The 23,050-nt window shown below is 44.0% G+C and overlaps 1 protein-coding gene across 1 annotated transcript; it reads right to left on the bottom strand.

Moving 5' to 3' along the window:
* On the bottom strand, nucleotides 1-6,450 carry LOC310865806 (scavenger receptor cysteine-rich type 1 protein M130-like; the record flags this gene model as incomplete). The annotated part of the gene is made up of 9 exons (XM_083775015.1): nucleotides 6,215-6,450; nucleotides 5,012-5,299; nucleotides 4,315-4,623; nucleotides 3,405-3,698; nucleotides 2,321-2,629; nucleotides 1,339-1,638; nucleotides 705-1,097; nucleotides 466-587; nucleotides 1-330 (listed from the first exon to the last, which is right to left on the bottom strand). Exons 1-9 carry the CDS (start codon nucleotides 6,444-6,446, stop codon nucleotides 1-3), a joined length of 2,577 nt encoding a protein of 858 aa, XP_083631141.1. The 5' UTR covers nucleotides 6,447-6,450.
* Nucleotides 6,451-23,050: the final 16,600 nt, after the last annotated feature.

The raw sequence follows: 23,050 nt of genomic DNA, 5'->3' as shown, positions 1-23,050 counted from the left end.
CTATGGGGCCTCGACTCCTGTCTCAGCACTGGGTCCAGCTTCAACAACTCCTTGTTGATCTATCTCTTCATACTGGTGGTATTCTGTCTCCTCACTGGGTCCAGCAGCTTCAACAACTACTTGTTGATATATCTCTTCATAGTCTGAGTCTTCTGCCTCTTCAATGGGGCCAGATTCAACAACTACTTGTTCATCTATCACGTCATACTCGAGGCCAGATTCAGAATCAGAACTATCAACATTATCATACTCGATATCAATGTTCTCATTTTCGACATTATAATGAACCGTCGCAGTGTCCCACACTCCTGCATTATGTCTTCTGCTGGCCTGGAGAAACACAGAAACACCCAACATTAAGTCACTGAATCACATCTGGCTGAAAACCCTCCTATCTCTCTCCTAACTCTGGTTTAACTGTCATTTATACACATTCCAGTCTTGCGTTGTGTAAAGATGTATTACCTTCCAGAGACAATAGAGGCCGATGGGTACCAGCATCAACAGCAGCACCAACAGCAGCACCACCACAGTGACTGTAACTCTGCTGCTGTCGTCCTCAGGTGTCAGAGGGACTGTAGGAGGGACTGTGAAAAATAAAACATCAAATCATGTAAGAACATTTGATAAACCTTCATGTTTGATTGAATCATGCCTGACGGAGATTCATATTGTGAGTTTAAAGGTGATTTCATTCAGGTTACCTGTGACGGTGAGAGAGAGGATGTCGCTCTCAGAGGAGACATTGTGAGAAAACACGTTGGTGTGATTTATAACAACGTCGACGTGATAAGCACAGCTGTAATTCCCTTGGTGGCCGGGGCCTGCTTCGAAGAACAGGAAGTTGGCAGAGTGATTGACAGCTGGCTGAGTGTGGTTGTGTGTGCTGTTGGCTCCAGTGAAGGTGAGGTGGAAGGAGCCGTCTGGGTACTGTGGCAGGATGGAGCAGCTGATGCTGAAGTTGGAACCTTCCAACACCTGCTGCCCCTGCTGCTGGCCCTCAGAAACCCCATTTAGAGACACCTGCTGCCCCTGCTGCTGGCCCTCAGAAACGTTTAGAGTGGGGAAGACGCTGATGTTTGGCTTAAACAGAAGATCTGTAACAAGACACGAGTGATTGAATTATAGTACAGCAGATATTTACATTTACAGTATAGAGTAGCCAATGAGATGGAACCAAGATTAGAGATCCAACATATTGTATGGCTTTCTGTATGGCTTTTGCTGAAATTAGACGATGCAAAAAATTCATTCAGAAAAAGAAACATCCTGTTTCTATGCTGTAGATAGGTAGGTTAAGTGAGTAGGCAAGTAGACAGACGTCACTGTGTGTGTTACCTGAACAGATCACCTCCAATGTGACAGTGGAATTCTCAGACAGTGTCATTCCACACTCCCTCAGTGAAGCCTCGGTTCCAACACAGTCAGCTGTGATCCACCACACAGGTTGAACCGTTGAAGCAGGACTCCTTTGTGTTGAAACGTCAGAGCCACAGTCCATCTGCCTACACACGACAGAGGATGACTCCAGGTTCCAGTCGGACTGACCATCCACGGGTCTCCAGCCTCCCTGGTGTTGCATCTCCAGTACACCGCTACAGTTACTGCTTCCTCCCACCAGCCTGACGTCATCAGGCTCTGTACAGAGACAAGACCGTTACAAACCATTTAGAGCAGACATGCCTTGTGAGCCGAAAGTGTTCAGTTCTCCCACTCCATGTTAATGGATGGTGGTGTTCTGTTGGGACGCATACTTTGGTTAGACATAGCATTGGTCCAACTGGATTAAGGTTGGTGAGGGGTGCGTTAAGGGTTGGGAGAAGGTTAAGGTTAGGTTTAGGTGTGCTGCCCCGTGGGAGGTTAGGTTGAGGGCGAGGGTTTGAGATATCAGACCAATGGTATGTCTAACCAAAAGCATGCACCCGTTCTGTTAACAGATGGTGGGGATCTATTCCTAACACTGTCTAACACTAACACATGGTGAGCTGTCACTCCCAAGACGGCAAACGGGTGACTTCTTGTAACGGAATTGACCAAACGTCAAACTCAAAACTCAAAGTTTGAGCACGGAATATCTGCAACTTATATATAACGGGTGTCACTGGCTGTGGCACACCCGTTATGCCATGCTCAGCCAATCACAGCGCATAATGGGAATAACGGCACAGCTTCCAGCCAATCACAACGACCAACCACATCGCCAATGTCGGCGCCATACATGGTTAATTTTGCTGCAATTCCGTCCTCAAATTTTGGCGGCATAGATGGTAATTTTCCCTCCTCATATTTTGAGGACATTACTAAAATGATTAGATTATACCTGAGCAGGTGAGTCCAACAGTCTTGTCAGGTGAGCAGGTGGTGTTTCTAGTCGAGTCTGAGGTTCTACAGTCCAGGAGAACAGACTCGTTGCCTTCACACTGGAACTCTTTGGTCCACATCGAAGCGTTCACCTCTCCATAGAGCGCCCCCTGGAGGACTGAAGGAGCCCCGCAGCCAAGATCCCTACAGACCACCTCTGCATCCTGCTGGTCAAAATCATCTTCACACACTGAGACCCACGACTGGTTAGACTTCACCTCGACTCTGCCTGAACACACACTGGTCCCGTTCACCAACCTCACAGAATCTGGAGAGAGAGAGAGAGAGAGAGAGAGAGAGAGAGAAAGAGAGGGGGGGAGGAGGGAGAGAAGGGGGTGTCAATCATAGACTGTAAAAAATATGGACAAAGCGTTCCCCGGGTCTAACATGAACGTAAAATGAAGCCTGTAATAATATGCTAATTCCTGATGTAAGTCGCCATCTTTGGTACCAGCTGGCCATTGGCTGGCTCCGTTTTGTATACCAGCTGGTCATTGGCTGCCCAGACAACGAGGCGGGACTTCCCCCCTTCTTCTCCGTTGGTTTTTATTTTGACTCGAGTGGGAGGGGAATCCCGATCATAGACTGTAATGGTAGCCACGCCCCTCAGAACATACGCGATGTTTTTTTTTCTTTATGGTCATTTTTTTAATTAATGGGACCATAATTTTCCAAAAAGAATATTATGACATTAGAAATGAGACTTTAAACTAGTGACTGGAAGAAGAAAGTATTCATGAACATGTTTATTAAGGTAATACAGTCTAGGTGAAGTTGGGCCAAAATACATGGGCCTCTATGGAGCTATGGGGCTTTTTGGGTCCGGTCCAGCGCCACAACAGAACTACCGATTTCAAATGAGGCTTCACGAAATATCTGGCTGACTGCCCCCCTGGTGTCAATGTACGTGTATCTTATTAAGGGCAATTATTGCAACATGTTTCAACACGCACGCGCATGCACGCACACACGCAGTGGAGTTGTGTAGGTGAAGTGGAGTGCACATTATTGTAATAGTGGAGGTCACTGTTTATGTGTTTTACCCGAACAGAACACCTCCAGTCTCTCAGTGGAATTACGAGACTCCTTTGTTCCACACTCCCTCAGTGAAGATTGAGATCCAACACATGGAATCTTCCACACAGGTTCAACGGGTGCATCAGACCTCCTTTGTGTTGAAACAGCAGAGCCACAGTTCAGCTGTCTACACACTACAGATGATGACTTCAGGTTCCAGTCATAAATAGAACCCGCTGGTCTCCACTCTTCCTGGTGTTTCACCTTGAGTATACCAGAACAGTTACTGGTTCCTCCCTCCAACATGACGTCACCAGGCTCTGTACAGTGGCAAAAAAGAAAATGAACTACTATTACTTTCATTGTTAAATAGGAATGCGAATTACAAGTATAGTTGGTATTTTACTGTTTTATCTCAGGCTAGCAATGTCATTTTCATGTTTTAAACTAGAAATATGTGCTCCTCTGAGCACAGGACTCCACCGACAATATAGTAGAGCCAATCAGGATGACATGTGAAATATTGGACAAGTCTCCCTTGATGACATTACTATAGAGGTAATCAGGGCCGCTGCTGGCCATTTGGGTGCCCTAAGCATAACATATTTGTGGTGCCTTGTGCTTTGTGGTGCGGTGCCGGATTACTTCTTCAATTCGACCAATTCCACAATTCAATTGGACTACAGTGGCAGCAGGAAGTACAAGGTAATAGCCTAAATAGCTCCAGTTTTACCACCTTGGTGATTCACAACCATATGCTTATATTGGATGTGATTTCTCATCCCATCAGAATCAAAGTAATCACAGACATGACAGTGTCTGCAGCTAGAGTACATTCCACTCACTGCACAGGGAAGTGAATGATGCCAGGCTGCAGGTGACCACAAACCAGTCACATTATGTGAAATGTTCTTTTCTAGTTATGATTATTATTACCTGAGCAGGCGAGTCCAACAGTCTTGTCAGGTGAGCAGGTGGTGTTTCTAGTTGAGTCTGAGGTTCTACAGTCCAGGAGAACAGACTCGTTGCCTTCACACTGGAACTCTTTGGTCCACATCGAAGCGTTCACCTCTCCATAGAGTGCCCCCTGGAGGACTGAAGGAGCCCCGCAGCCAAGATCCCTACAGACCACCTCTGCATCCTGCTGGTCAAAGTCATCTTCACACACTGAGACCCACGACTGGTTAGACTTCACCTCGACTCTGCCTGAACACACACTGGTCCCATTCACCAACCTCACAGACTCTGGAGAGAGAGAGAGAGAGAGAGTGAGAGAGATCATTTTAATCATAGAACATTACACTTTTCCAGGACTGTTCCGCTCATCTCTGAAATGCCGTTTTTTTAAAGTGGGGATCTTAGTTGAGATCATTCAAGAATAGATTTTCCAACATCACTGCGCACAAATAAGAAGTTGTCTAAATGTAATAACTAACTTTTGTGTATTCATAATTCCTAACATGTCTCTGTAATGGACGGTCAGGACTTGGTAACCTATTAATATGTGAGCATTTTGTTGGTGGTATTTTATTTCGTACTTTAGGTTAATACAAGTAAAGAACGTGTAGCCCTCAGTGGCAAGGGAGGTGTGTGTTCTGTGTGACAGACAGACAGACACCTGAACAGGTGTTACCTGAACAGATCACCTCCAGTCTGTGGGCTGAAGTATAAGACACATTTGTTCCACAGTCCTTCAGTGAAGACTCAGAGCCAACACAGGGAGATGTTATCCACCATACAGGTTGATTTGCAGAACCAACCAGTCTTAGTGATGAAACAGCAGAACCACAGGCTAGCTGTCTACACACTACAGATGATGACTGCAGGGTCCAGTCAGAATCATCCACTGGTCTCCACTTATCATGGAGTTTCATCTCCAGTTTTCCAGCACAGTTACTGGTTCCTTCCACCAACCTGACATCTGTACAGAGATGACAGTAAGCAGTAAAAACAAAAGCTAAATTAGAAAATGCATTACTTTCATTTTAAGTAATCGACACAAAAGATGCTACACATACTCGGAGTCGGATCATATAGGATACCGGATAAGTTTGTGAAAACTGTGGCCGAGTCTTACACACAGTCTGTCCTGCAGGGGACACAGAAAGCACCACCGGTACGTTCCAAAAATATCTGTCAACCTAAATCAGAGTAAGTAAAGGGGCAGTGGATCAGGGGTAGAGTGGCCGGTAGAGTAGCCGGTTCGATGCCGGGTTCCCCCAGAGTTAGTGTAGGTTCTAAGTAGGTTAGACTAAAGGTGGTTGCATACCGGCCGCGTTTTTCGGAAAATCAATAGAAACGCAGCTAAAAATCCGAAAAACGCGCTCGGTGTGTGGGGACCTTAACTCTGCCATCGGTGTGTGAATGTGTGTGTGAATGGGTGAATGTAATGCACAATCTATGTAAAGCACTCTGGATAAAAGCACCATTTACCATTTAAAGCAAATCACACACATGTTGAAAAGAATGTTAATTAAAGTTATTGAAATGATACGCTGCTGTCATAGGAGGAGAAGGCAGAGGAGATGGGTCAGGTGGGTGTGTCCACATTTTAGCACATACTGTACACCAGCGTTACTCAACCCGCGGCCCGCGGGCCGCATGCGGCCCCTGCTTCATGTCTCTGCGGCCCATCGTGGTCATGCCAATGAAATGATAGTTTTTGTACTTTCAGTGTGGGGAAAGCATTTGCAATCGTGATGAGATTCAGCTGATATAGGAAAGTGACCTGGTATGACTGTTCTATTCTATTTTACGTTGTTTGTTTCATAGTAAAAAAGAAAAGAATCAGGCCACAGCCCTGGCTCTCCTGGTCCCTCTGCACGTCCCTGATTACCTGAGCAGACGAGTCCAACAGTCTTGTCAGGTGAGCAGGTGGTGTTTCTAGTTGAGTCTGAGGTTCTACAGTCCAGGAGAACAGACTCGTTGCCTTCACACTGGAACTCTTTGGTCCACATCGAAGCGTTCACTTCTCCATAGAGCGCCCCCTGGAAGACTGAAGGAGGCCCGCAGTCAAGCTCCCTACAGACCACCTCTGCATCCTGCTGGTCAAAGTCATCTTCACACATTGAGACCCACGACTGGTTAGACTTCACCTCGACTCTGCCTGAACACACACTGGTCCCATTCACCAACCTCACAGACTCTGGAGAGAGAGACAAAGTGTGTTCAACATTTTCATTCATTAAAGGAAGGCTACAACAGATGAAAACATGAGGACACACACACACACACACACACACACACAATTTATAATGTAGGCATTTAGCAGACGCTCTTAACCCAGGACGGGAACCCGTTTGGTGTTTTAAGCATTGTGTTATACTTTAGTTATTGAAAAGCGCAGCACTAGCTTGTAGATCTGCTTTGTTTTTAATCGTGAAAACGTGTGCAAATCTTTGGATTTAAATTATTTCAGAGCAAACGTTTTTATTTCATATGTTCGCTTCTGGGGGTCCCTGGAACAACATATTTTCAGATATGCCAGCCACATACATATAATTCTGGGGGTCCTTGACATGAAATTGTTTGAGAACCACTGACAGAAACGTAGGTTTTTCATTTGTAAAATAGTCCTCAGGTCTAATTGGGTTAAATTAATCCAGAGCGATTTACAGTAAGCAAGAACATTAGAACAACACGGTAATACAGCAAATACATAACACACACACGCACACAGATAGACATGAATCAACGGATGGACAGACGTATGGGGACAGACAGACAGGCAGACTGTACAGATTACTGTTATTGTTGAAGTATTGTTTGTGTTACCTGAACAGATCACCTCCAGACTGTCAGAGGAGCTGTCAGACCTCATTGCTCCACACTCCCTCAGTGAAGACTCAGTACCATCACAGGAAGATATAATCCACCATACTTTAGTATAACGAGCAGAACTACTTTGTGTCGACAGAGCAGAGCCACAGTCTATCTGCCGACACACTACAGATGCTGCCTTCAGGTTCCAGACCTCATCAATCCCTCGTCTCCATTCTCTCTGGTGTTTGATCTCCAGTCCACCAGTACAGTTACTGCTTCCTCCCACCAACCTAACATCATCAGGCCCTGTACAGAGACAAGTGAGAATACCGTAAGTACAGTTAAACAAAGTACTATTACTTTTCCTTACAAAAAAATCCTAACAAAGAGTGTAGATTGTTATGTCAGGCTATCGAAACCACATCCTTGTGTTTGTTTTCTGTTTTAACTGATTCTAGCCCCTCCCACGTCCAGAGTCTGTGTCCATAGTCGTGTCATAGTTTCTGAGCAAATAGACAATGTGTCTAATTTTACGTCATGCTGATGTGCCCCTCACTTCACATGGGTGTGATTTTTCAAATAAGATTTTGGTTTGTAAAGCATGTAACCTTTGTCCTATTTTTGTCCAGCTATGTCCAGCTTTCAGTGTTTACACAAACATTGGAGACAAAAGTGTGTAAACCCAAACATTGAGGACAAAAGTGTGTAAACACAAACATTGAGGACAAATGTGATGATGTATGTTGATAAGAGCGCCCCTCACTCACACACGGGTGTGATTTTTATTATTACCTGAGCAGGTGAGTCCAACAGTCTTGTCAGGTGAGCAGGTGGTGTTTCTAGTTGAGTCTGACCTTCTACAGTCCAGGAGAACAGACTCGTTGCCTTGACACAGGAACTCTGTGGTCCACATTGAAGCGTTCACTTCTCCATAGAGCGCCCCCTGGAGGACTGAAGGAGGCCCGCAGTCAAGCTCCCTACAGACCACCTCTGCATCCTGCTGGTCAAAGTCATCTTCACACACTGAGACCCACGACTGGTTAGACTTCACCTCGACTCTGCCTGAACACACACTGGTCCCATTCACCAACCTCACTGACTCTGGAGAGAGAGAGAGAGAGAGAGAGAGAGAGATCATTTTAATCAAGAACATTAATGAGAATCATTTGAATAGAATGAAGGCGTGAACGAAGTATGCCATTGTTACAGGCTATTGATCTGTTATCAGCTAGGCAAAGCAGTAGCCATGCAGTGAGAAATCAGCTTTCGATGGGCACAGTCTAAGATGAAATAAATATCACTTTTGTGAGGCAGGTTGTCGCAGACCCCCAGTGAATGGGCTCCAATTTTGACAACCCGTGCCCTGCACGGTCCATAGACCGTCCAGTCACCAGCGATTATATCAGAATACAAACCAGACCCGCCCCACCCGTCAAATTAGGGACCCGTTGTAAGCCCTGTTACCCGTGATTACATACAGTAAATAGCCTACAGCCAGTCACTCAATTTAAAACTGTGTTAAAATGCTTTTAACACAAGACAGCAGCCGTCAACCATAGCGGTACATTCAGTGGTCAAGTTCGTTCATAAATCTACACGTCAAGTGAAGAACGGAGGAGTGAGCTTTCCATATAGCCACGAGCCAGAACGTGCATACATGCAGTACGCACGTGTCGTTGTTTGCATTGTCAGATGATTTTAATTTGAAGGTTAAACAGGATGATAAATGTGTTTTTGTGAGTTAAGTCAACTGACCGGCGTGCTGTGTTAAGTTACGTGCTAGTGCTATGAGGATGATATCCCAAAGCACCCTCCCGCTCATAAAACATATGTTGGACTCGGGCCGTAAATTAAAGCCCTTTATAAGTTTGCAGCATGTGTGTGTGTGTGTGTGTGTTGTGGTGTTCACTGTGTGCCAGTGTCTGGCCAGCAGCTACGATCCGAATCTCTGGTGTTTACACAGAAACGCTAATGAACAACTTAAATGTTAAAAACAGGCGTTGTGGTTGTGTGTATACGCTAATGGTCAATGCCCGTGTGCAGAGCAATTGCTCAAGCCACTGAGGAGAACCATCCAGAACAGACAGGAGTGACTGACTCCCTGACCGGTTTCCTTATTATAGTAGGATAGGATAGTGAAGGTAGCAGATCTACAAGCTCACAATGTGTCACATCGGAACATGTTGTGAACTTGTAGATCTGCTATTTTCACTGTATTTGAAAGTGCATTTAAGTGGTTAAACTTTTCCCTTCCTAGAGATGTCTTTGAAATGTAGTGGAGTAAAAGTATACAAAAATAGAAGTACTTAAGTAACAGTACTCAATACAAGTAAACATACTTTGCTACTGTCCACCACTGTGAATAACAGACACGGACATGAGTTTCAACAAAGACACAGACAGACAGACAAACAGACAGACAGACAGACAGACAGACAGACAGACAGACAGACAGACAGACAGACAGACAGACAGACAGACAGACAGACAGACAGACAGACAGACAGACAGACAAATTAAATGAACTGTACAGATTACAGTCATTGCTGAAGTGATTGTTAGTGTTACCTGAACAGAATACCTCCAGGATCATTTGGGAAGTATCAGATGTCTTTGTTCCACACTCCCTCAGTGAAGATTCAGATCCATCACAGGACACTGTCATCTTCCATACCGGTTGTGGTGAAGAACTCCATCGTGTTGAAGCAGAACTCCATCGTGTTGAAACAGCAGAGCCACACTCCACCTGCCTACACACTACAGAGGAGGACTGCAGGGTCCAGTCAGACCAACCATCCACATGTTTCCAGTCTCCCTGGTGTTGCATCACCAGTCGACCAGTACACTTACTGCTTCCTCCCACCAGCCTGACAGGCTCTGTACAGAGACAAGGGAGTAAGTAGTACAACAACGTTTTATTTCATCAAAAACTAAAAGTGTCGTTATCTCAGAGAGTCAGTGTCTTTTTGAATATCTTCAATATATTTAAGTTGATACTTTTTGAGTGGTGCAACCACTCCTACAACCAGCAATGTCCGTGTCCGCCTAACTATGTGTGTCTGTGACGTTAATGAGCACGAGAATGAGTACCAGTAGGGGCGCTGTTGTGCCAGAAACAGAGAGAGAGTGCTGCAGATGCCTGCTAATGAGAGAGGGGGGGAGGGAAGTTGCACCACTCAGTTCACACGGGTGTGATTTTTTTTCTCATGTACCTCGTTTGTGTTATATTATAGTAAAATATGTATCTTGTTTTGTCAAGCCCAATATGTCATGACATGAAATAAATTGATTTAACCATAATAACAGTCACAAAAAGGCCAATATAACTGCATGAGTAACGCTTTAAACTATTTATTTATGAACGTGGAAAACTCTCCCTCTCTCTCATCTGTGCATAAACCCTTGTTTCTCTTCTGTCTGTGCGTAGGGGACAAATTGTTACGGCTCGCTCCTCCTCCTAACCTTCACATCCATGTACTGTGACAATGTGCAACATGCGTTATCACACTAAACACAATGTGCACATGCAACATTAACATGGAGTTGTAAACATTGATATGGAGTTGTAAACATTAACATGGAGTTGTAAACATTGACATGGAGTTGTAAACATTGATATGGAGTTGTAAACATGGAGTTGTAAACATTAACATGGAGTTGTAAACATTGATATGGAGTTGTAAACATTGACAACTGCTTTGACAGCAGGGGGAGGCGGGGCTGTGTGTTATTTGCAGAGCCCTCCATACCTAGCGTAATGAACATATAGACAGTTGCAACCATTTTCACAGCAAATTATGAAGTGGTTATTGTGGCGATTTATGAACTTAATATATGTATATACGGTATATATATATATATATATATATAATAGGGCTGTCAATCGATTAAAATATTTAACTCGATTAATCGCATGATTGTCCATAGTTAACTGTGATTAATCGCAAATTAATCGCATATTTTGTTCTAAATATACCTTAAATCAGTGGTTTTCAAGATTTTTCATATCAAGGCCCATTATTTATTCTGCATTTGAGCCACGGACCACCATTTGATGAGATTTAGCCTTCCAGACCCAAACTAAAGAACTGTATTGATGTTGGCCAATGGTACCATTACGAGAGATAACAGGCCATGTTACAACATTTTTTCTAAGTTTTCTAATTGTGTAGACTCACTGGGAGAGAGAGAGAGGGGGAGAGAGGCGGGGCTCACTGACTGCCTGCATTCACATGCATGCGTCTCTCAACCATTCTGTCAAACTTCACAGTGCGTTAATCGCGCATTAAAAAAAATTGTGCCATTAAAAGGATTGTGAGTTAACTAGTTAATAGTGCGTTAACTTTGACAGCCAATATACAAGTAAGACGCGCAAACGCGGGAAGCGAACGCAGCTCGTGTGTGTGTGGTTGTGTGTGTGTGTGTGTGTGTGTGCGCTACAGCTGCGCCCTGTGTGTGTGTGTTACAGCTGCGCCCTCTGGTGGCGGGCGGGTGGTGTAACAGCGGGACAGACAGACAGACACACAGACACACACACACACAGACATTCAGCCCTCGCTGTCATAGTAAGTGGCTCACTGCGTTCGCAATAATAATTACCTGAGCAGGTGAGTCCAACAGTCTTGTCAGGTGAGCAGGTGGTGTCTCTAGTCGAGTCTGAGGTTCTACAGTCCAGGAGAACAGACTCACTGCCGTCACACTGGAACTCTTTGGTCCACATTGAAGCGTTAACTTCTCCATAGAGCGCCCCCTGGAGGACTGAAGGAGCCCCGCAGTCAAGCTCCCTACAGAGCACCTTTGCGTCCTGCTGGTCAAAGTCATCTTCACACACTGAGACCCACGACTGGTTAGACTTCACCTCGACTCTGCCTGAACACACACTGGTCCCATTCACCAACCTCACAGACTCTGGAGAGAGAGAGAGAGAGAGAGAGAGAGAGAGAGATTTAATTAGAAGAAGCTCTTGGTCTATCTATAATCTATGATGATTTGTAATCTTTGTTTACCTGTTGTGTTGTGTGTTTGTTCAGCCTGGAGAGCTGAAGGGAAACAAATAACACAATCAATTAGCTTCACAACAGAGAACGTGGATTGTCTCTATTACTCTAATACATTGTCTCCACCAGGTCGGGCGTTACATTTAGACCTGTAACTCTTGAATCAAAGGTCGTACAATCACTGACATTCCCTGGATTCCTTGGATCATGACAACTACCCACACGGTCAATGCCCACCTCAGAATGAGTATCAGAATCAGATGGGAACTTGCGCAGAAAGTTTCAAACACCCAGTTCTCTTTTCTCATTGGACAATATTTTCCCCCAGCAATGGGATCCACGCAAGACGTTAACGTCACCAAAGGCCAGCTAGCTGGCCCTGGCACTTGAAAGAAGACGCCCAGAAGGGAAAACTTGAAATCCGATTGGCTAAGGAACCTGTCAATCTCTATATTGCTCCCATTCATTTCAACAGCAAGGGGATTCAGTGGAGTTTATGAAGGCCTTACCCGGAGACAACAAAAGGAAATAATCCAATTGGTTAAAAAATACCAAGCGCTGTTGTACCTGCACAGAATGGAAGCAGAGCATCCAGCCTGTCTGAGTGAGAAATAGTGCAGTGGCAGCTAAATGAATACAATATATAATATTTGTTAAAAAGAAAAACGTATTATAAAATATAAATTTCTGCATCAGGAAAGTGCAGGGCCAGCAGAGAAGGCCTTGCTGGCCCTGACGGCCCAACACTAAAATACATGTGTTTCAATCAGCTGCAGAGCGACACATGTGTTGTGCAGCGACGTTGTCCCACTCCCCAAACTATGTGTATATTTGTATTGGTGGATATCTGCTTTGTGCCTGTTCCTGGAATATAGCTATTTTAACTAAGTTTCAAATGGCATAGTGGACGGACGACACATTTTGTTTCACTACCGTGAACAATCCTCAAATATGAAGTGCGTCAGGAACAAAGTGAGGGGTACATTGTTCCTGCCGCACTTCATATTTGAGGATTGTTCACGGTACATTACGGTATAGTATTACTGTATAGCATGTATAGCCTATAGTTCAAAACTTCAAACGGCCACCATCAAACAGTATAGGCTACAGTGAGTAAGAAAAATCTCTGCTGTGTGTCGTTAAAGGACATTTATTATAACCTGGCTTTCAGACAGAAGTATCCTACATAAACTGATGTCTTAACAGATAAACCGTGATGGCATGAGGCCAGCTGCTGTGCTAGGTTACCACTGTTGTTGGACCAATCATCACTAAACTCGCAGGATGACATAAGTACCTAAAAATACCCTGAAAGATGTATTCTAATCAGCCACCAAGGGTTGCTACAAATGGAAATACAAATGTGACTATGCAGAGGCAAGGAAGCAACCCGGTGCTCAGGAGGTGTGCAGGTATACCAAATATAAAATTTGTAAAAAGGTGCTCCTGGATCAATCGGGATAACACATGTATGAAACCGACAAGACCGGTATAGGTCGAAGCATGTCGGTTTAATAAAGTTTTCCGCCTTTTTAACTAATTTAATTTTTTTAATCTAATTTTTTCTACAAATGCACTGACTATAATGAATTGTTTAGTCCAAACATTACAACTCACAGGACATGTTTCATAACACTGTGTGTACAGTTCTTTTGTAATTGCCCAACAGGGGAAGCCAAAAATCAGTTCAAAATGTATGTGTGCACTGTGCATGGACTTGACCAAAATGTGGCCTTAAACCCATTCAGGATGGGAACCCCTTTTGGTATTTCAAGCATTATGTTATACTTTAGCTATTGAAAAATAGCACATCTACAAGCTCATAGCGCGGCACCGAATGCTGGGCTATACGAGCTTGTAGATCTGCTAATTTTGAAAAATCGTGAAAATGTGGCGCAAATCTTTGAATATATATTCGTTCAGAGTGAACGTTTTTAACTCAAATCTTTGCTTCTGGGGGGTCCCTGGAAAGATTATTTTCAGATGGGGGTACATGGCGAAATACAGATAATTCCTGGGGGTCCTTGACCTGAAAAATGTTGAGCACCACTGACATAGAAACACAGGTTTTACAGAAAACTTTAGAAGCCATTTGTTTTTAATTGTTTACATTAGTAGGCTATTTTATTAATTTGTTTTTTAGTTTTTTTACATTGTTTGTATGGTCTGTTGGATGTTGGTTGTTTTAAAATGGACCTCTATTTCATTTTTACCAATAGATTGTACTAAAACATACGACATTGTACGACACATACGACACCGAGTGCCGCGCTATGAGCTTGTAGATCTGCTATTTTTGAAAAATCGTGAAAATGTGGCGCAAATCTTTGACTATATATTCTTTCAAAGTGAACATTTTTAATTCAAATATTTGGAACAACATATTTTCAGATGGGGGTCCACGGCCAAATGCATATTATTCTGGGGGTCCTTGACATGAAAAGGTTTGAGCACCACTGACATACAGAAACAGGATTTTAAGAAACTGTCATGAATTAGAAGACATTTGTAGTTATATATTTAATGCAGGTGTCAGAAACAGTTAAAGGACATTGGAGTACAAAGTAATACTAAGTGTAATCAGTGTAAACACATGTAGTAAGATGTGTTTCAGTCTCTGAGTCTCTACTCACAGCAGTCTGCAGGTTCGTCTGAGCCGTCCCCACAGTCATCTGCCGTGTCACACTTCCACCACAACGGAATGCACTTGTAGTTCTTACAAGCAAACTGACGGGAGAGACGACACACATCTTTAGAATGACTATCGACAGCAGACACGAGACCTATAAAGACATAAACGCGTATAACACAAGTGAAATGGAGGTGAATCACCTGGCTGGCAGTGCAGCTGGACATGCACTGCTTGTTGTCCGCTGCCAAGTAGAAGTAGGTTGGACAGGAACACTTGTAGCCTCCTCCAGGTGAGAGCAGACACAGGTTACTGCATCCTCCATTGTTGGTCTGACACGGATGAGCAGACACTGCAGGAAAACATGTACACATGTAATGAATATGAGAGCCCTGAATACTACTACTATTATGTTACAATACTGTTTAGGGGTGCACAGTTATGAAATTATAATGACCGATATCCGATCTCCCATTATTTGCAGGGTCATATCTGCCGATACCAAATCTGACCAATTCCGATATTATACAGAGGGCCACAATGGAAACAAGCCTATAGGTCCTCTAGGGGCTTGGCCCAAAGCCAATCAATACATACTGTAGCCTATACTCTTTTTCCAAGTGTGAATGAATGAATTAATTCAATGTAGAACTTTTAATTTATTTTGCTGGTGTAAACCGATGAAATAATCTGGATTATTTTGAGACCGATCCGATACCAATATGGCATTTGTATGGCCGATGTGGCCAATTCCGATTATACTATACTAATACTATTACTACTACTATGTCACAATATGACTATTATTATTGTTGCTGTTGTTGTTGTTATTATTATAGGGTGTATTTATACTGTATACGTAATGCTTTTCAAAACAGATCAGATAATAATACAATGATAGTTATTAATAGAAGTCATAAAACATTATGCAGAGTCATAATGAGAGTGTTGTGTACAGTAGGTGGTACAGACCCTCAGGTTGTTGATATGGGTGGTAGATCTGGATGTCCATCCATAGACTGTTCAGGTTTCTGATGAGTGTGGTGGGGTTGGTTCCCTGAGTATTGTGAGATCTGGAGATGGAGTAGGAGCTGGAGCTGTAGCTGTAGCCGTAGATGGAGCTCCAGTAGATGTACTCCTCAAACAGGGTAATACCATCGATATAGTTGCCCTGACGCAGAACTACAGACACACAAAACCAAAAGTGTCAGAATATTATGAAATAGCAATAAGACTATTTATAATAAGATATACACTGTTTTAGTAAAGTGTACTCTGAAGTAAATCATGTTCTTACTGCTTTAATTACTTTTTCTTCCACTACTCATGGACAACATTTCCAAAAGCTGTTCTTGAACACAGTCAAATCTGGAGCATTCCTTTAACACAGAGTGTAAAATGGACCTGGAATTGTGTAATTACAGTGTCTTATCAAAATGTTGCCCACAATAACTATGTATCAGCATGTGAGTATGATGTGTGTGTGTGTGCGTGTGTGTGAGCGTGCATGTGAGCGTATATGTGCGTGCTTGTGTGTGTGGCTGTGTGCTTACATACGTGGCTGCGTGCATGCGTGTGTGGCTGCGTGCTTACATACGTGGCTGCGTGCATGCGTGTGTGCGTGAGTGTGTGGCTGCGTGTGTGTGTGTGCATGTGTGTGCGTTTGTGTGCATGTGTGTGTACGTGTGTGTGTGTGTGTGTGTGTGTGCGCATGCGTGAATTATGCCTTACATCTCCGTCTCCAACCTCACCTCAGCATACAGAACGTAAGCGTCACATTGTTTTGACAACCTGTCACTCGATCCACGCCGATCAAATTGCTAAATACGACCAAAGCTAAATATCACTTGTTTAGTTGTTTAATTTACTTGTTTACTTGTACTTGCGCACGCATCGCCTGCTACAAACCCCCCTTCCTCCCCCTCCTCCCTCTCTCCTCCTCCCCCCCACAAGCACGCTGGCACGTGCGTCAATGGACCTAACCCTAGAATGCATCTTCCTCCTCGCCTTCTTCGGGTTCCTGCGCTGCGCAGAGTTCACATCCTCCTCCACCCGTTACGACCCTTCCCGTCATCCTAGCCTCTCCGACATCACCTTCCACTCCTCCGACTCCCTCACTTTCACCCTCAAACGCAGCAAGACAGACCAGCTCGGGCGTTCCTCAGCAATCCACCTCTTCCGTACAGATCCCCCTCTCAGCCCCTACGAACCCATTCTCCGCTACGTCTCCACGAGACGCTCCCTCAACGCCTCACCACACGACCCCCTGTTCACCACAGACGGGTTCCATCGCCACCCGCTCCTGGTTCCACAAGCACCTCCGGCGAATCCTCACTCTGTCCGGCCTTCCCTCCCAGCTCTACTCCGGCCACTCGTTCCGCATCGGTGCAGCCACCACCACGTCTAGGCGAGGCCTCTCGGACCACCTCATCCGAATCCTCGGCCGCTGGTCCTCCCAAGCCTACCCGTCCTACATCAGGACCAACATCTCAGATGTCCTAAACGCCCATCTCCACCTAGGCCGCCTATAAACCCTCTCCCCATTCTCGAGGACCCTCACTCGCGTCCCTTCCTCCAGTCCCGCACTCGTCTCCCAGCCAGCTCTTTTTGGGGCAGTTCCGGAGCAGAGACGCCCGCTCTCCGAGCGCGCATACATACACGGCGTCCTCTCCCGAGACCACACCCCCATCCTGAGTCACACCCATCCCGGGTTCCCCTCCTCCCCCCATTTCATCATTCAATTTACTAATAAATGGTTGAACTTGAGCGAAGGTGTGGTCTCTTACTAAGTGAAAATCTGTGTGTGTGTGTGTGTGTGTGTGTGTGTGTGTGTATGCGTGCGTGCGTGCGTGCGTGCATGTAACCTGTGTGTCTGTTGGTTCCATCCAGGTTGGCAAACTCAATGCTCCGCCCCGTGCTCTCCATGCTGCTCCAGTATATGTGATCATTGATGTAGTCTAACGTCAGGCCATAGGGCCTGGTACTATCCTTCATTATGATGCTCCTGTTGGTGCCGTCCATCCCTATCCTCCCTATGTGGGGGTTGTATCTGCCCCTGTCTGCCCAGTACAAGTAGCTGTCAGAGGAGACACTGTCAGGTCACTATTCACAACAAATCACACATACAGTACTGTCTGTACAGCAGTGGTTCTCAAACATTTTTATCTCAGTGCACCTCGATCGGCAAAATAACGTTTTCGTCAACCTCACCCCTGAATTGCATTGTTACTTTATAGAACCTTTATGTAATTTTACGGTACATAAACCATGCAAATAACTTCATACTTGACGTTTACTTTAAACACTTGAACTTCAGCATCCCTATTCTGGGGGGAACATATACCACAAATAGCTGATCTACAAGCTCACACAACATGTCTCTGTGAGACGCGTTATGTGAGCTTGTAGATCGGATATATATACTCATACTCATGTGATACATCCTAGTCTTATACAAAAAAGAACTAATGTGACTTTTATTTAACTAGATCTGCAAGACTGTTAATTATGTTGTGTAGTAAACTAAAATAGGACTCAGATGACTAGAATAGGACTAAAACAAAATGCTGTGTTGTTCAAAAAACGAAGACAAAATCTTTAAAAATGTACACTGCATTAAGACTAAGACTTAGTCTAATACCACAATATTTTGATATTTAGTCGACTAAGACTAAACAATTTCAGAAGACTAAAATAGGACTAAAACTAAATGTTGTTATTCAAAAGACTAAGACTAAATCTGCTGTCAAAATTAACAGTGCTGCAAGAGGTACAACAAATAAACATGATGCAATGTCATCCGTTTAGCTTTTAGATTTAAATTCAGTCTTCTTGTATCTGTGGTGTTTCACAGGACGGTTGATAAAGTCAGTGTAAGGTTCATGATCACCAAACCACAGTACACTTACCCGTAGCGTACATCCACAGCCATGGAGTATGGCAACTCCAGGCCGGTGTTGACCAGGACTGTTCGGTACGCCCCGTTTAGTTTGGACACCTCTATGGTGTGCTGCACATCGTCAACCCAGTAGAGGTTTCCTCCCACCCAATCAACAGCCAGACCGAATGGTGCACTGAGTGACGTGTGGAGGACCTGTCAATGAGACATACATTCACTCTGGATATACTCCACTGTGCAAAAAGCTTGGAATACGGATGTGTATATTACAGGAAACTCCCGTTAATCTTTCCAACAAACAAAACCATAAACTCCCGTATTGTACCATCACACCTGTATATTACCGTATATATTACATGTATATGCCCGCTAAACTTGAGGTTTACGGGCAAAATACAGTTCCCGTAATTGCCCGTTAACTCCTCTTTTCACGCAGTGCTCACCACGTTTTATTGTTCTATTTGTAAGTCATTTGTTCAACATATTAATATCACAGGATATTGTAAAAAGAGCATATTGTCTACTCAACCTTTCTGCTTGTTTGCACAACTCTCAGCACTTAAGCCTTATTTCATAATTTGGCTTTTTGAAAACAGCAGGTCTATACATGCTATAAAGCTCACAATGCATTGTGACATGATGCGTTGTGAGCTTGTAGATCTGCTATTTTCTAACTATGTTGAATATTTTCAATAATGAATGTTGTTATTTATAACATCATAACAATCTAAATCTACAAAGTAACTAGTAAGCAGTGGTGGACAAAGTACTCAAGCCCAGTACTTGAGTCAAAGAATAGATACTCAACTACGTATACTATATAGATACGTAGTTGAGTACTTATAGCAAACATACATTTCTCTAAAATGTGTACTTGAGCTAAAGTACTGGCGTACTTTTATATACTGTATAATGTGTACATAAAGAATTTGTATCAATGCATTGCTGTATTTAACCCCCCCCCCCCCCCCCACTCCCCCATCCGGCCCAATCCACCACCACCTTCAAAACAATATCAATGGTAGTGAAAATAGCTGATCTACAAGCATCACAACGTGTCCTGATGCGACGCGGTGTGAGCTTATAGATCGTTAATTGTCTCCACCAGGCCGAAGGCATGTGGGGAGAGTATGTTTTGCACTCCGTCCGTCCGCGTGTCCGTCCGTCCGTCCGTCCGTGTGTCCGTGTGTCCGTGTGTCCGTGAACAGCTAATCTCGGCCACCGTTAACCCGGTCGATGCCATATTTTGCACACACACTCCCTGGATGCCAACCATGAACCTCTGCCCCAAACTTTCCAGAACGGCCTGTTATAGCGCCACCAGGAGGCCGCTTTGTGCAAAACAAGTTTTTGCACAGTACACCTACAGATTTTGTCCAAACATCACGCAAATTGGTACACAGTCTCTCTAGAGCCATTCAACCAAACGGGTCTTTCAGATTTATCAGACTCCATCCTGATTGGTTAAGATTGGCTTCCAAAGTTCACAGGAGTGCTCAGTTTCAAACAAAATGCTGCAAATCATGAACACATCGCGTGATTTCCCTGAAATTGTGCACCCACATTCCCACTAGGCCGAGGACGAAATGCCACATGAACAATTTCAACTCAGCCTCAAGGTGGCGCTATAACTGGCCGAAAAGTGTTTTTACCTCTAACTGCACGGATCTGTGGATAACCTGGTGGAGACCTGTGCCCGGAAGGGCACTTTTTCTAGTTCAGAATGTACCTTCCTAGAAATGTAGTCGAAAGTACAATATTACGTCTTTGGAGTACCAGGCCAGTATGTATGTATTAGGAAATATAAATACTTGGGAAATTACAAGTACCTTACAGTGTTTAATATGTACAGTACTTGAGTAAAAACAACAGTGATATTACAAAGCATTTTGAATACAAGTATAACCATTTTCTGACATTATTTCACTTCCCATCTGTGTATTTGTCACACTGACCTGGACGTCACTGCCATTGATGTGCATACGACTGATCGTCTTGGTGGGGAGACCTGATGACCCTTCTGTCCAATAGACCATCTGCTGCTCGTAGTCAAAGTCCAGAGCCATCGGTCCATTCAAGTCCTGTCACAGCACAGCAGTTAGTTAGTTAGCAGTTAGTCTCTGACAGGTCGAATACATTCCGACATGTCAAAAGCAGTGTGTGAATTGTATCAAATCAAATCATCCTTTATTTATAGCACATTTAACACAACCGAAATTGACAAGTGCTTCACAGGAAAGAAAAAAACATTTAGAGCAAATAACATTTAAAGCAATTTACATCAAGTAGAACCAGATACATGGCAAATGAAGCAAACATGATACATGGACAATATAGGAATATATGAGCACATTAAAATCAGATTACATTAAAGTACGTTTTAAGTAAGGATTTAATAATCTCGATGGATTGGGCAGCTCTAATAAAGGGGGGGGGAGGTTGTTCCACAGCTCTGGGGCCGGCACCGCTAAAGCGCGGTCACCTCTTGTTCTGAGGGTTCAGGTGGTTGGCACGGTCAGCAGTGATTGGTCAGCAGACCTCAGAGCTCTGGGAGGGTTGTATACAGCGCTGTATACGTTCAGCCATACAGGGCAACAGATTTAACCCATTTAGACCTTATAGACCTCTCAGTGTCTCTCAGTGGTGCTCAACCTTTTTCATGGCAAGGACCCCCATCTCAAAGTATGTAGTTCCAGGGTCCTCCCAGAAGCAAAGGTATGAGTTAAAAACATTCACTGTGAAAGAATATATTGTGGGATGTCGCATGACAGCCGTCAGAGCGCCACCCCAACGAGAGTCAGTGGAGCGTCAGGGGCGGAGCCCAGCTCAGAAGACAGCGACCCGCCCTGGGTCACGTGATTGACCACACGTATCTACCCGTCTTCCTCCTCAATCAGAGCAATTACGCAACAGCCGCGCTGCGCGCGTAATGTTTGAAAGGTAGGAAACAGATGAACACTCCGCCTCATTCTCCACTGACTCACGGAGGGAGCACTGACGTGGCAATCTGGCGGTAGGTCTCCACACAAACACACATCCCATCACTGTTGCCACTTGTTCAGACTCTGTGCTAATAGTGTTTCTCATTACACAGGCAACCCCCGGGATGGAGGAATCCTGAAGAGGAACCCAGATGGAAATAGCACTCCTGAAGGAATAGGAGTGAGAGGAATTATAGACTGTTTTGCCCTGGAAATAGGAAGAACCTAAGTTAACCAAGTGTGTGTGCTGGATCTGATTTGAACTTTAACATAATCCTCTCAATAAATGCCCGAGTAGGCAAACCTTGCTGTGTCTCCTGCCTATCGTTGTTCAGTTTTGCCCACAATATATTCAAGATTTGTGCCACATTTTCACGAAAATAAATAAATAGCTAGCTAAAGTAGGCCTATAGCATAATCCTTAGAAACACCAAAAGGGGTTCCTGTCCTGAATGGGTTAAAAGTAAAAAAGTAGGATCTTAAAATCAATTATTTGTTTTATCGGGAGCCAATGGCGTGATATCAGGACTGGTGTGATGTGGTCAAACTTTCTAGGTCCGGTGAGAAGGCGGACAGCAGCATTTTGGACTAATTGGAGTCTTCGGAGTGAGGATTGGTTGATGCCATAGTATTAGTAGCCTACAATAGTCCAGCCTTGAGGAGATGAAGGAGTGAATGACCGTTTCAAATTGTTTGAGGGGGAGGCAGCGTTTAACCTTGGCGAGTAGGCGTAGGTGATAAAAGCTTGTTTTGACAACAGAGCTTATCTGCTTGTTAAATTTAAAAATATTATCGAAAATAACAGCAAGATTCTTTTGCGCCTGTGTTGATATTGGAAGTGAGGGGGCCGAGGTTGTTGACAGGAGGGGTGGAGCCACTGGAGCGTTGTCCAAAGATGATGATTTCCCTTTTATTGTCATTGAGATATAAGAGGTTTTCATCCATCCAGGTTTTAATATCGTCTATGCAGTTCATTAGGGGCTCAAATGTGTTATTGTTGGTGGATGTAAGCGTGTATAGGATGTGTTGTTACAGTATGTTCAATGGTTTTCACCTGTTTGAGCACAGTGTGGTTGGAGCCGTTCAAGTTCATCTTATTCAGTCCGTTGGAGGTGGTGAAGATGAGGAAGGGCTCCACATCTAGAGAAAATCACATTTATTTAGCGTAAAATGCAATGCTTAATTTGTTTGTTTGGGAGAGACAGAACATATTCATGAACACAGCATCATTTATAAAACTACATACAGTAGAGATGAGAAAGCAATGTAAATATTAGAGTTAGTTACCAAGAATGATAATTCACAACTGTAGATTGTATTAGACCAATAACACACAATATTAGTACAGAAAGAAACAGATACCTGTTCCTGCCATGTGACATCAGACAAACAAACAATAGGCCAA

The sequence above is a fragment of the Protomyctophum parallelum genome, assembly GCF_964188405.1.
Source record: "Protomyctophum parallelum genome assembly, chromosome: 10".
Lineage (NCBI taxonomy): Eukaryota > Metazoa > Chordata > Actinopteri > Myctophiformes > Myctophidae > Protomyctophum > Protomyctophum parallelum.
Note: the sequence above shows the minus strand (reverse complement) of the source record. Positions and strands in the feature narration are given on the sequence as shown.